This window comes from Lagopus leucura, unplaced genomic scaffold (genome assembly GCF_019238085.1).
Source record: "Lagopus leucura isolate 7727_CA_CO unplaced genomic scaffold, USGS_WTPT01 Super-Scaffold_100016, whole genome shotgun sequence".
Classification (NCBI taxonomy): Eukaryota; Metazoa; Chordata; class Aves; order Galliformes; family Phasianidae; genus Lagopus; species Lagopus leucura.
The window spans coordinates 10,297,507-10,310,070 of NW_024962270.1; the positions used below are offsets into that span (position 1 = coordinate 10,297,507).

Here is a 12,564-nt window from a genome sequence, read left to right on the forward strand (position 1 = left end):
GAGATAAACAGCAGAGGGGGCTAGAAAGCACTCAAAATTGCCACATGAAGCTCAATTATGAATGAGTTTTCATTTTCAAACTAAAGAGCCTTTAGTTTAGAGATCTTGGCTTTTGGATGCATAACCTCTTTTTTTGTGTTTTGTTTTTTACAAAATGTTCAAAAAAAAGTCTTTCCTTTTCAAAATCATTAAAAAGATCGCGTAATCTTCCCCCCCCCCCCCAATAAATAAGGAATTAAAAACTGAAGAAGCCAAACAGCAGAAAAGAGTAGCCTTGTTAGTGTTTTGTGGTTTTTTTTTATAACCCCAGCCAAGCCAGAAATTGGTCATTCTTTTAGGTAGCTTGCAAGTAATAAGTATTTTCATGCATTTAAAAAAAGAAAAAAAGAAAAAAAGAAAAAAAACAACGAAAAAAGAAAAGAAAAAAAAAAACCAAAAACTGTAAAAGGGGAATGTCTTTTTCATGCAACTTTTGCTTTCAGGAAGGAAAAAATGAGGAACAGCGGGCTTAGCAGGTAGTAGGAAAGTTAAAGGGGCATTCCAGCCAGTTTGGTGCAGCATTACCTCAGTTTCTCAAAAGAAGCTGTCACAGGTGGGTCCTTATGGGTCTGTTCCCGGTCTGTTCGCTTTATCTTACAGTTCTCATCCCTCAGCGATTTAGAACTTGATTTATGACGGTACAGTTTTTTATGGGTAGGTCCGTTATTGCCTAAAGTGCTCAGGTTACTATAGTTTTTATCAAAAAAGGGAGAGTGAATGTCTGTATTGTACCCAGCTGAACAGTTGGGGCGACCAGGGTCGCAGGTGGCTGCTTTGCCGCTTTTACTCGAGCCCTTGTTGTTCGACTTGTGGTTCTTTGCCACTCCCGGCGAGCTGCTGTTCGCCTTCTTCTTAGACTCTTGGGGCGTCCCTGCTAAAATTTTAAGGGTTTTCAGTTTCAGGCTGTTCGACTCCGGCGATCGGAATATGTCTGGCACGCTGTTATGGTTGACAGGTCCCCACAGGGGCTCGATGGAGGCCATCATGAACCTCTGGACGTCTGCCATTCCCGAGGCGATGTTGGACAGGATGTTGGAGGGCTCCTCGAACTCCCTCTGGTCATCATCCAGCAGGCCTGTGGTGCTCCCAAGGCTTGTTTCTGACCAGGCGGTGCCACCGTCCTTCCCCAGTGCCCATTCTCCAGCCAGGCCGTTGTGCTTGCCCAGCTTGCCAGTGGCGGGGCTGCTGTGCTGAATGCCGTCAGCCAGCCCCTTGGGCGCGGAGGCTGGGCTGGCCAGCTGGCTGACGGCCCTGCTGCCACCCACTTGGGCCTTCTCGCTGCTGAGGCTCGCCGCGTTCTTCCCCTTCCTGGTGGATTTGGGTGCCTGCCTAGAGTTCTTCCCTTGCGGCTTATCGGTGCCTTTGTTGGTTTTGGGAGATTTTTTCCTAGTGGTTTTCTGGGAAGAGCTTTGGTTTGTACCCGCATTCTTGCTGGATGAACTTTTCCTCTTAGATTTCGACACTTTGCTATTGGTGCTAATTTGACCAGATGGCTCATTAAATGTTGACAAGCATGGTCTTTTTTCAAGAAGGCTGACAGAATCTTCATCGTTGAACATATGGAACTGAAACTGGTGATTATTTAAAGTAAACCCATTATCTGCCTGCTCCTCGGTCTGCAGGACCCCGCAGTTCCACTTGACCTTCTCGGAGCTGCTCAGAGCAGCCTGGGCACTCTCCGGGAAGCCCTTAAGGGTGCCCAAGGGCTTGGTGTCGGAGCCAGCTATCTGTGGGGAAAGGTTGGGAGTGTCTGGAGGGGACATCTCCGAGAGCGACGACTGGCGGAACTTATCGGGTGTGAAGTTGGAAATGTCTAAAAGGTCCGTGGACTCCTTCAAAGGGGTTATTTCATCTATGCTTTGCTGGATCACTAGCTTGGGACTGCAGTGGGCCAAGAAATCGTCATTAATATCATCGTCACCATCCTTTTCGCAGGACTTTAAAGAGCTGTAATTGCTAGAACTAACTGACAATGAACCCACTGAATCAAAGCTAATGAGTCTGCCATCATCTGTACTTAGTGTACCTCGCTGGAAATGAAAGCGCCCCTCTCCATTATTAAAATGACACGACTGATAAGAATCATCAGGCTGCACTTGCTGGCTATCTGGCATGTAATTTTTTTGGTAGAGCAACTTGCTGCTATTCAGATTGACTTGAGGGTAGCTAGAGGCCGGGAGGCCATCAGTGCCTGCTGCACCACCAAACTCGCCTGTCAGTGCCGCGGTATCCTGCAGCTCGCCAGCAAATTCCTGCCGGTTGCCCCCAGCAGCCTTGCTGGCCGGCCACACGCTGCCAAAGGTGTTCTGCTCCATCTCCAGGTGGCCAGGAGACTGCTGCAGCTCAGACTCAGACGGCGGGGACAGCACACAGCTCTGCGACGCCTGCAGGGCAGTGAATGGTTTGTCTGCTGGGATGATGCTGGGGAGTGGGTGCTGCTGCTCAGAGGGATGCTGTGCGAAGTATGAGATGCCGGTGCTGCTCGACAAATCCGAAGCGTCTAATAGTGTCTGCAGATACCCTCCGGGGATCAGGGGTACATTGGTAGTGATATTAGCAGATGGCAGAGGCTTGTCTGAAGAGGAGGTGGATGGTAGGAAAGGAGAATTTTTAGCAATCTTATCCTCATGGCACTCTGAGAGATGGGAGCTGTCTGAAGCACAAGGAACGTTTTCATCCTTCAGATGCACTGCAGAGTCCTGGTTTCCCAGAGCTGGGCAACCCTCCGCCACGCTGGCAGCAGCTTTGATTTTCTTACATTTCAACCTGGCTTCACTTTTGAATTTGATCCGGCGGAGCACTTTCCTCTCCGTCCCCTTGTATTCTCGTTCCTGCGACTTGCATTTCACAGCAGCGATGTCCGTGATGTCATTTACGTGTAATCCATTTGCACAGCTGGGGGTGGCAATGGCTAACGCCTGCAGCCCTTTCAGGCCTGCATCCTCCTTACTGCTGCAAGGCTGCTTGTGATCAGAGGAGCAGGAGCCCAGCTTGTTCACTGACTGCTCAATGGCTTTAATTCTTTGAATCCTGTGCCTGTTTGCTAGCTTGCATTTTCGCTTCCGTGGGTGAGGGAGGAACGAAGCATCTGAACCGTTAAGATAGAAATTCTGCTTGTGGTAGAGAGACGATCTGAGCAAATCCAGCCGGCTCTGCTGCCTCTCCTGCCAGAAGCCCTTCAATGGGGCCAGCTTTTCATATTTACTGAGCAGCTCCTCGTTCAGGGTAACAGTTGTCTCGTTGGCATCCACTTTGCTGAGCTTCACCAGCATATGCTTCTCCCCTTTAAACCTGTTAATGATGATGTACTTGATGATAACAGGGGGTTCCTTGCGAGAGACTTTTCGCCGTTTCTTGGGGCACCACTCGTCGTCATCCTCCTCCTTGGGCCCGTCCGGCAGCCACTCCTTCTTGTCCAGGATCTTCTCGTTCTCAATGGAGTCCACGTCATACAGGTAGTCGTCACTGTATCGCACTTTCCTCTTTGCCCGCAGCCCATAGTTCTGCTGGATGAAGGAGCTGGAGTGGTCCCGGGACAGGTACCGGCTGCAGTCCTTTATATCCCGCAGCACATCGTAGGAGGACTCTGTGCATGTGCTGTCGTCGCTGAACTCCCCAGAGTCCTCTGTGGAATTCACAGAGTCCAAGAAGTGGCTCCTTTTAGGGCCCACGTACTGCACCACCTCCGTGCTGTTGCAAGATTTATTTAAGGCAGCTTTCTCCTCCTCCTCACCATCCTCTTCCTCGCCGTCCTCCTCCTCTTCCCCCCAGATGATGCCTTCTTCGGACTTGAATTGAGAAGGGTCGGTGGCACCACCGGGTCCCCTTTTCAGGGTGCTCCTGCTGTCCCTTTTGGTGCAGTTGCCGAAGACGCTGGGGAAGAAGTTGAACTGGGCATCCTCTTGTAGGGCGGTGGTCTTCTCCCGCACGTTGTCCTGGAACGACTCGTATCTGATCTTTAAGGAGCAGACGTCGCTTCCCAAGGTCGAATCGTCGTCATCAAACATGTAGTTATCCACATCTTCCTCAGAAAACAGATTTACAGAAAGCTCATTTTTGGAGCATAGGTCAAGCAGCTCAATTTTACTTTCACTAATGAAAGATTCAAAATAGCCCCATTCCTGGTTGGGATTTGTTAGTAAGGGTTCCTCACCATTGCATTTGTCTAATAGTAATCCCTCGTAATAATTTTTCTGAGTGGGGTCCTCTGAATCACTGTCAGATTTTTCTGCATCTCTTTTGTCCGCTGCCCTCGATTTATGCATAGGGAAGCTTAAAAGCTGGTCTGAAAGCAGTTGATCCCCATATCTCATGGTTTCTCCTGTGCTCATGCAGTGAATCCCTATATCAGAGACCGAACAGGTGTCATAATCCCTATTTATATCCCCCACTTTCAAGCTTATTCCCGGCTCCGCATCAATGCCGTCCTTTGATTCAATGAAGCAGCCCAGGCAGGTCCTGCTCGGCTGCATCAGGCAGTCTCCGGTCAGGGCGGACATGCCTCCAGGCTCCATCATGCTGAAGGGAGCCTTCTCACAGTCGCCCGGCAGAGACCAGGAGCTCATGCCCTTCGTCACGCAGGACGTGAGGGAGATGGCGTGTGCCGAGGAGTCGTCTGAGGTGTGCTCAGGGACATCGGTGAGCCGCAGTGGGGACGGCGGGCTCAACGAGCAGGGCTTCTTTGCAGGCAGGGCTGGCAGCACACGGTGGCACGCCTGGGTTTCCTTTGGGGCTGCTGTCAGGGCTGGGAAGGCGTCGGTGGTGTCGGCAATACTGTATGGCCTCTCCTCGCCGTCCGAGGTTCGTAGCTCTGGAGCAGTGGGAGGGGAGGAAGGGAGAAAAAGAAGAGTTTACAGATCTTGCAGCCCCGTCACCGTGCTCCCCCTCTCGCTGGGTTCAGGGGGGACTTGTCCCCCTCTGCAGGGTTGCAGGCTCCTTCCCACAAGATCACACTCTCAGAGCTAATTAATTTCATGATGTACAAAAACCAAAGAGGTAAACACTCTGCCCCCCACAGCCAGCTGGAAGAGGTACAAGATTATGTTTAAAAAACGGAAACCATCCGTTCTTTCCTCCTAATATACATACTGTTACCTGGATACTCCCTTTCAAATCTGACAAGGTTATTAAAAAACAAAACAACTCTAATAAAAATGTTCCCATTAACACTTACAAAACTAACAGAAAAATGAGATTCTTAAAGAAACAAAGCATCCTCCTGGCAGTGCCTGCAGCTGAAACGCACCTGAGCTGCTGCAGGGTCACAGAGTTAAGGCTGCTTTAAATCCAGAAGCCTTCCTGCCACTGTCCGTGCGCAGGGAAAGCAGGCGGCGGTGGAGAGCTTAAAGCAATTATTAGAATTACTGCTGGTTTTGCAATTCTTTCCATTTTACCTAATCTTTAAAATGTCTTTTGCGTTCTGCAAGGTGTTTTGTTTGTTTCTTTTAGCTTAAGGATTTTTATTTTCTTTGCCTGATAGTAGATTTTTACGGCAAAGTAAAATTATTTATCTGGCTTCTGGCTCAGCAGATGGTATGACCCTTGAAATGGAAATGTCTTTTCATCCATGAACATGCTCTGATATCTCCATATTAAAAAAATACACAAATGTGTAATTCATAATAACCAGAGACCTCTGCTACCCTCAAGGTGACTCCCAGTGCTCACATCCCGGCACATCTTACCTGTTTGGCCATTTCATGGAAAGCTGCGGGTCTGTGTGGCAGGGCCCTGCTCTTTGTGAGCAGAGGAGCACTGAAAAGAACGTGGAGGAACACGGCCTGGCCCCACCAGGAAGAAACGGCAGCCTCTCCAGCACAGCTGGGACTGGGATGCTCACACAGAGCTGGCAAACATGGGAAGGAGCACCTCGCTACACAGTACGGAGTTGCTCTGCTGCACATGTTCCCCAAAATCCCACCGATCTGGCCCCGAAAGCTGCCGCTAGTTCTGGGCTCCTGGTAGCCTCAGGAATGGAGCCACTACTGAAGACTTAAGTCAGGACAAGGAAGCTACAGAATAGGCTTGAACAACTTTAAAAATGCTAAGCAAACCAAATCAGAAATCCAATGCAATGCCTGTATGCATCCTGAAGAGACAGACTTGCTGGAAATTGGTGCTGTTTCCCTCCCTCAAAAAGGGTTAAAAACCAAAATAAAGCTCATTTCGGGTTCCTCCCACCATTTTTAGATTAGAAATGCAGAGGTGGTATCTTTTTCCTTAAGCAGCAAAACAAATTAACCAATGCACTTCCACCTTACAAGTAAAAAAAAATAAGAATCAGCTTGGAGCTGAGAGGAAGCATGGAAAATTTGAGGATAAAAGAAGACTATGAATGCTGCAGCACTTGAAGAAAGGGGGAGGCGGAGAGCTGAAATTCAGTCTTACACAGAGATGCTATAATATAAAATATACTGTCTGTAGGTGTGTTTTTTTAAGGTTTATACTTGTAGAAGTGAACTTAACTCTTGTGAAATACAAATACCAAAACTTGATTTTGTAGAGGTTTTATTGTTCCAAAATCAGGCATGCAATCAGTGAAACTCCAAAGTAAATAACACTCCAAGAAGACTGCAATTAAAAAAGAAAAACACTGGAACACCAAAAAACCTTCTCAGCTTTAACTCAACAACTGCCCAAAATCAGACAGGCAGCCTTAGCAGAGGAACGCTGATCATCCCACTATGAATCAGCTCCAAAAGGAGGCCCATCCCTGAGCGTGCATTACAGCATCCTACGGGCTGCTCTGGATTAAGCCCAAGCAGTGCAGTGAGCACCAACTTACAGTGAGGGTGAGATGATTCAAGAAGCAACACCCCTATGTCATCAATAGGGAGGTGGTGGCATTAGAGCAACTCGCTGCTTGGGATTCAGCAGCAACTCCTACACGACAATGTTTAATTAAGATCTGTTTAATTGAATTTCATAGAAATGGTGTCAGGTTCTAGAAATCACCTCAGTCTTTAATGAGGAGGTACTGTCTGCCAGATGAGACGAGGGGAGCGTGGCTAGAAAACCTCCTTGTAGCTCCTGCAGGTGCCACAAGCTGTGGCTTTACATCCTGCCTCCATGTGTGCATTTCTGAATGCGATGGGCTGGCGAAGATAGAGATCTTCAGAACTGCATCGTACAGCAAAGTGCAGGCGTACTCTTCACCTGCCTCCAGCACATGTTGTGGGGACCTCAGGGCACCTGTGTGTCTGGAGTTGCTCCAGGTTTTAGTAATGAATGAGAACAACATTTGCTTCTGTGCATTCTCACTGAGTAAACCTCACGTTGACAAGACAGAAGGATTTGAACACACACGGCGCTGGAGAACAGAGTACTAGATATCTTACAGGGACCAATTTACACACAGTGCAAGATTTGTAGGTCAGTACAAACTCTGAAAAGCCATGAAAGTAACCATAAAAACACAAAGAACTGAAAACACTGAGCTCTGCTTCAGCACCAGACTGCTGCTGCACTTACTGTGGCTAGTGACAGGAAGGCCAAATAAACGACACAAAGAAAATGCTCTGAGGAATTTTATTTCAATCAGGTTTTCAGGCAACACAGCCCCTGCTGCTCCAACCAACCTGGTGTTTTTGAAAGCAAGTAAGGAATAGATTACACCAACATCAGTCAGATAGTTGGGGCAGGCCGCTAGAAGAGGCTGGTTGGTCCCAGCAGTGCTGCAGAGGCTCCCAGGATGGTGACCATGACCAGCAGTACGACTCCTGCACACAGGTGTTACAGGCCAAGTGATGGGCTGCAGAACAAAGGTAGCACTGAGCTCCCAGGTCAGACCTTCCCTACCGGTCACTGCTAACCCAGCTCTCTTACTTCTGCCCAAGCTCCAACTTGCCCTAAATTTGTAGGAACCGAAAATCCTCCATCAAATCTGCCTGAGAGTGCCTTATGTAACTGTGAAGAGGGGGAAAGATTCCCAACAGAGGGGATACATAATCTCATAAGACTTTTTTCCCTAGGAAACCAAACTAAAATCTATAATTCAAACTGCGTGTGCACAAAAACATTTCCAACCATGCATATGCATGGGCAAAAGCAGTACTTGTTGAGATCTAAAAAGCTGTACATCCATAGCTGGAGTACAGAAAATATCCATTTCCTCTACTGCTCCGCACTGTAGAGGTACCTGCAAACCACTAAAATTAAATACATGAAAGGAATTAGAAAAATAAGTTGGCTTGTGAGTTGTCACTGCTCCCTCACGTGCTGTAATTAAGTTCCTTACCATTTTCTTTCACCCCATTAATCAGGATAGTTTCTTGGTCTTCTGAGGCACAATCCTGCTCTTGTTGGTCATCCATCAATTTAACCTCTTTCTGTTCATTCCATGCCCCACTGCATCTGGCCAACCTGCACATTTCCAGAAACATAACCACAGTCAGTACAATTCCCAAAATCAGCTCAAGGAACCGTGAATAAAAAATAACGACAATAAAAATAAACACACAACATTACATGCTGCCCTTGCCCTGCTTAAGAGGACAAATGCTATTTATTTAGGCTACTGTATTTTCATTTTTCTACTCCAAAAGCCAAGTCCAACACATTTCAGCAGGGTTAAAATGATATATATCCCAATTTCCTTCCTCAAAGTCCCGCTTTAGAAGGTGGAGTGGTGTTCTACACTTCCAAAGCGCCTTTCATGTCACCTGAAATTGCTTTGCAAAAGCAGGTAAGCGTTATTATCCCTGTTTGGCAGACAGGTTAGCAGACACACAGAGAGGAGCGGACTCACCCCAGGTCTGACAACAGCAATTCTATGGCAGAGTTGGAAGAAAAACTCAGATGTCCCGAGTAATAACAGCTCTGCAAGCTGCCAGATAGTACTCTCCTCATCCAGGCACTGCCAGGCACGAGAAATTTCACCTAAGGAGCTTTCTGGAATAAGTATCTCCAGTCTCATTTGTCACTGAAAACACTTCTTCACCATCGGAACTCCTTCCTCAGAGAGCTGCTCTCGTTCCCATGCCACCTACCAGCACTCACAGTCCATAACCACATTAAAATTCCTCTTTGTCCTATTTGCATCCATCATTTCTTGGAGGCATCAAACCCAGGATCCAGATCAGGGCCAGGTCCTCTCCATTCCTCTGCTGAAAATGCCCCATGTTGAAATCGCTGCTGCCCAAGGAGAGGAACATGGTGCAGTGGAGAGACACAGCTGAGTCCTGGCACAGGCAGCAGGGAACAACCAGATGAGCGGGACTGGACCACTTCAACCAGAAATCACAGACCGAATCTGCCTGGAGCTTCTGGCAACCTGAACTCAACTTTCACTCTCTCTCACAACAGATAATAGATGGAAGCACTGGGCTTTTTTTGGTTTTTAAATCAACATTTGTCAATGCCTCATCTTCCCACAGTACTCACTGCCCTGGGTTCAGCAGCCAAACTTCACTGATATTCAGATTTGCAGTGAAGTCCTCTTAATTAATGTGAAATCTTTACAACCGTCTTAGTAAGCAAAACCTTCACTGAACTTAAAGATGTTGTGACACCAAGAGTAAGATAAGAATAACAAGCATCAGTAACCCAATTCCTTTGCATATTTAGAAGAATATTTAACTAACCCGCCGAGTTTTACTGCGATGCAAATCCATATTTCAAAGCTCACGACAAATCGCTGGCTCCAGTAAGCCCTCTCTCCCTCGCTGGCACCCTGGGCTGCCACCAAGGCTGACAAAAGGCAGCTGAGCTCAGCTGAGGAGCTCCAAGCTCCAAACCACACACCAGGCTGCAGTACTCACGTGTAACTTGAAGTAGATTAACTTTTAAGTATGAAAGCTGCTCAGTGTTTTTGAGAAACGGCCTATAACATCATGCCTCCTTAGTAACACCGGCCTGTTGAATGGGAGGCTGAAGCAATATGTGGGCCAGCAAGGCTTCTGGGAGCGGCTGTTAGTGGCACGAGAAAGCTTTGTGAGAAGGAAAAGCTGAGTTATTATTTATGGATACCCAACAGACTGTAATTTGCTCGATGGGTTTTGTACATCTTCATGGTTTGCGAGGTGCAAGAGACCTTCCATGTGAACTGACTGTAGGTGGGTCAGGCTGGAGTCCAGAGTACTCGGCTATGGATGCTCACACATCTCAACCTGCTGCTCACGGGTTCGCCTCAAAGCACTCAAAGAGCATTTGTGGATGATCAGACTGGCATCTTTACAACACAAACAGATCAGCATTCCTGTCTACTCTGATCTCTGCTGCCTTTCTGAAGCACAGAGGTAATGCTCCAAGAGAGTTTCATCTGTGCCAACTCATGCTGGGGCATTCTTCCTTCCCCAGGGAGCAGGACACGACACCCAGCAGGCACCCACAGTGACTGCAGTCCCTCTGCTGGGCCCCAGCTGTGGGGCTGGCTGCACTGTGGCACGCTGATAATTCTGGTCGTGGTTTTTCCTGATGGTCACTGGCAGATGCAAAGTGAAATGGAGAGGCCATGCTGTAGCACTTCACTGGTGACACTCTGTACCTGAGGGATTTCCACACTTTCCCAGATTATTTTTTACCTTACTGACATGCTGGCCTTCCATGCACCTTGTAGTAATGCACGTGGTACCTTCTGTGCTGTGTAAAATGAACCACCTTTTGCTCAGTTTCAGCCTGCAGTCCTAAAAGGATGGGCTCAGAAATATGGCCTCAGTCCTAGACAGGACTCTGAGTACGACTGCTATATAGATATTTAATAATAATAACATTCATCAAGAGAGTCACAGCAATATTTCACGTGAACCAAATACACAATGTAGATGAGGATACTACCAACCCTTTCTCACTGTTCACTGTTTAACCTATAGGAACCAGGCTGAAGGACAAGAGATGATCCAGAACTTGCTGCAGAAAGATTAATTCTGCACATCAAGTCTCTGCTTAGCAGCAAAACAAGATGAGGCCTATGGCCACATATTCCATCTACCCACATCACTCAGAAGCACAAGCATCATCTCTGCACCGGTTTGCTGACCTGATTTTTTGCCAGGGTTTATCTGTTTATAGCAATTTGGTGTAAAATGCCACATGTGGCCTGTTTTCAACTGGTAACATAATCATATTAAAATAAGAGCTTGCGATGAATAAAACATAATACAAAAGCAAAAACAATGATTCTCCAATAATGTGGATTTGTCTTTTGCAGCGCACAAAAGATGTCCAGAGAGAAAACTAATGTGGACATAAAACACCAGCAGGCTTACAAAGAAGGATCCTAGGCACTATTAGGAAGGCATCATCCTATTGCCACTGGGACTTCTTGAAGGAGACAGGAGCAAGGTCTTACGTGTGTGTTTGCAGACGCGTCCCTGCCTGCTGGCTGCTTGCTGCTGGGGTGTGACTGTGGTTCGTGCTGCCCTGGGGCTGCCTGCCAGCTGCGCATGTTGGAGGTGGGATCTGCAAGCAAGATGTGAGGGTAGCTTTGCTTTCTGACCCTCATCACTTCTCACCACGTGTCACAGGCAAACGTCATGGAGACAGCGGGACTCGCTGTGCAAAAGCCAAGCTACAAGCAAGCAGGCAGTTGGACAGTCAGAGACAGAAAAAGACAGCCTATATGTGGGGAACCTGGGTGATTTTTCATCCCATGTTGTTGTTTTTTGGGATGCAAGTGCACAGGAGGGAGGAAAATGCAGAAGGAAAGTTTCTAGTGGATGTAAACCAAAGACTGGAGAAGACAAAAAGGATGATGATATGCAAGAATGAAGGGGCTGTGCCTGCAGACAACTGCTTGCTCAACTGAAGTACCTTGAGCGTAGAGCTGAGTTCTAGAAATGAGCTGGAAAGAATTGAAAGGAATTCAGAGAGGGGATCTTCAGATATGGCTGAAGAGAGATGAAGTGCAAATGAAACAGACAATTTAAGGTTTGCAGGGACCTGCTGAACAAGAGGACCTCTCCAGAGCACTGTGACGACAGAAGGTCAGCTCCCAAGGTGGACAGGGAGAAACGCCAGCAACTATGAAATAAAACTGACAAAGGGGCCTGACGCAAAGCAGAACAAGAAGAAACCAAAGACTGGGAATAACAAAGTGGAGAAGAACAGCTGGGTCTCCGGGAAGAAAAGCTAAACCAACAGAGAGCTGGGGTATAAAGGTGATCGGCAGAGAATATAGTGGGTAGCAGGAGAGCTGAACAGAGCCATATGTAGACAGAAGAACAAAGGGTTCGGCTTGCAGACAGCATCCAGCCATTGAAGACACACACAACTGAGGTCACACTATTATGAAGAAGTGGCAGGAGGAAATTCAGTCACTAGCTTGAAGTTTATGAACTTGACTGGAGCTGGAGTGGATGGAGGAAGATGATGGTGAAAGCCATGGTGTCGGACAAACTCCAGCTCTCTGGAGGAGGAGAGCAGGAGCACAGCATGCCAGGCTGGGCTTCAAGGGCACGCAGGGTGGTTCAGTCACAAGGAAGAGTTCCTAAGGACAGCTGCGTCCTGACTGCACCGTGTACTTTGGGATCTGCTAAGATCACAGCTGGCATAACTGAAAAATGTGCTGGCTATGAAAGGAGATGGAAA

At 47.6% G+C, this 12,564-nt stretch overlaps 1 protein-coding gene across 3 annotated transcripts in view; it reads right to left on the reverse strand.

Moving 5' to 3' along the window:
* The window catches only part of NEXMIF (neurite extension and migration factor), a 121,851-nt gene that overhangs the window by 977 nt on the left and 108,310 nt on the right, over nucleotides 1–12,564 (reverse strand). For all 3 annotated transcript variants that reach the window (XM_042876521.1, XM_042876523.1, XM_042876522.1), the window contains 2 exons: nucleotides 8,276–8,400; nucleotides 565–4,849 (listed from right to left, as the gene is read on the reverse strand). In XM_042876521.1, the coding sequence (XP_042732455.1) occupies nucleotides 565–4,849; nucleotides 8,276–8,351 (4,361 nt within the window). In that variant the 5' untranslated portion in view covers nucleotides 8,352–8,400. The remainder of the gene's footprint in view (nucleotides 1–564; nucleotides 4,850–8,275; nucleotides 8,401–12,564) is intronic.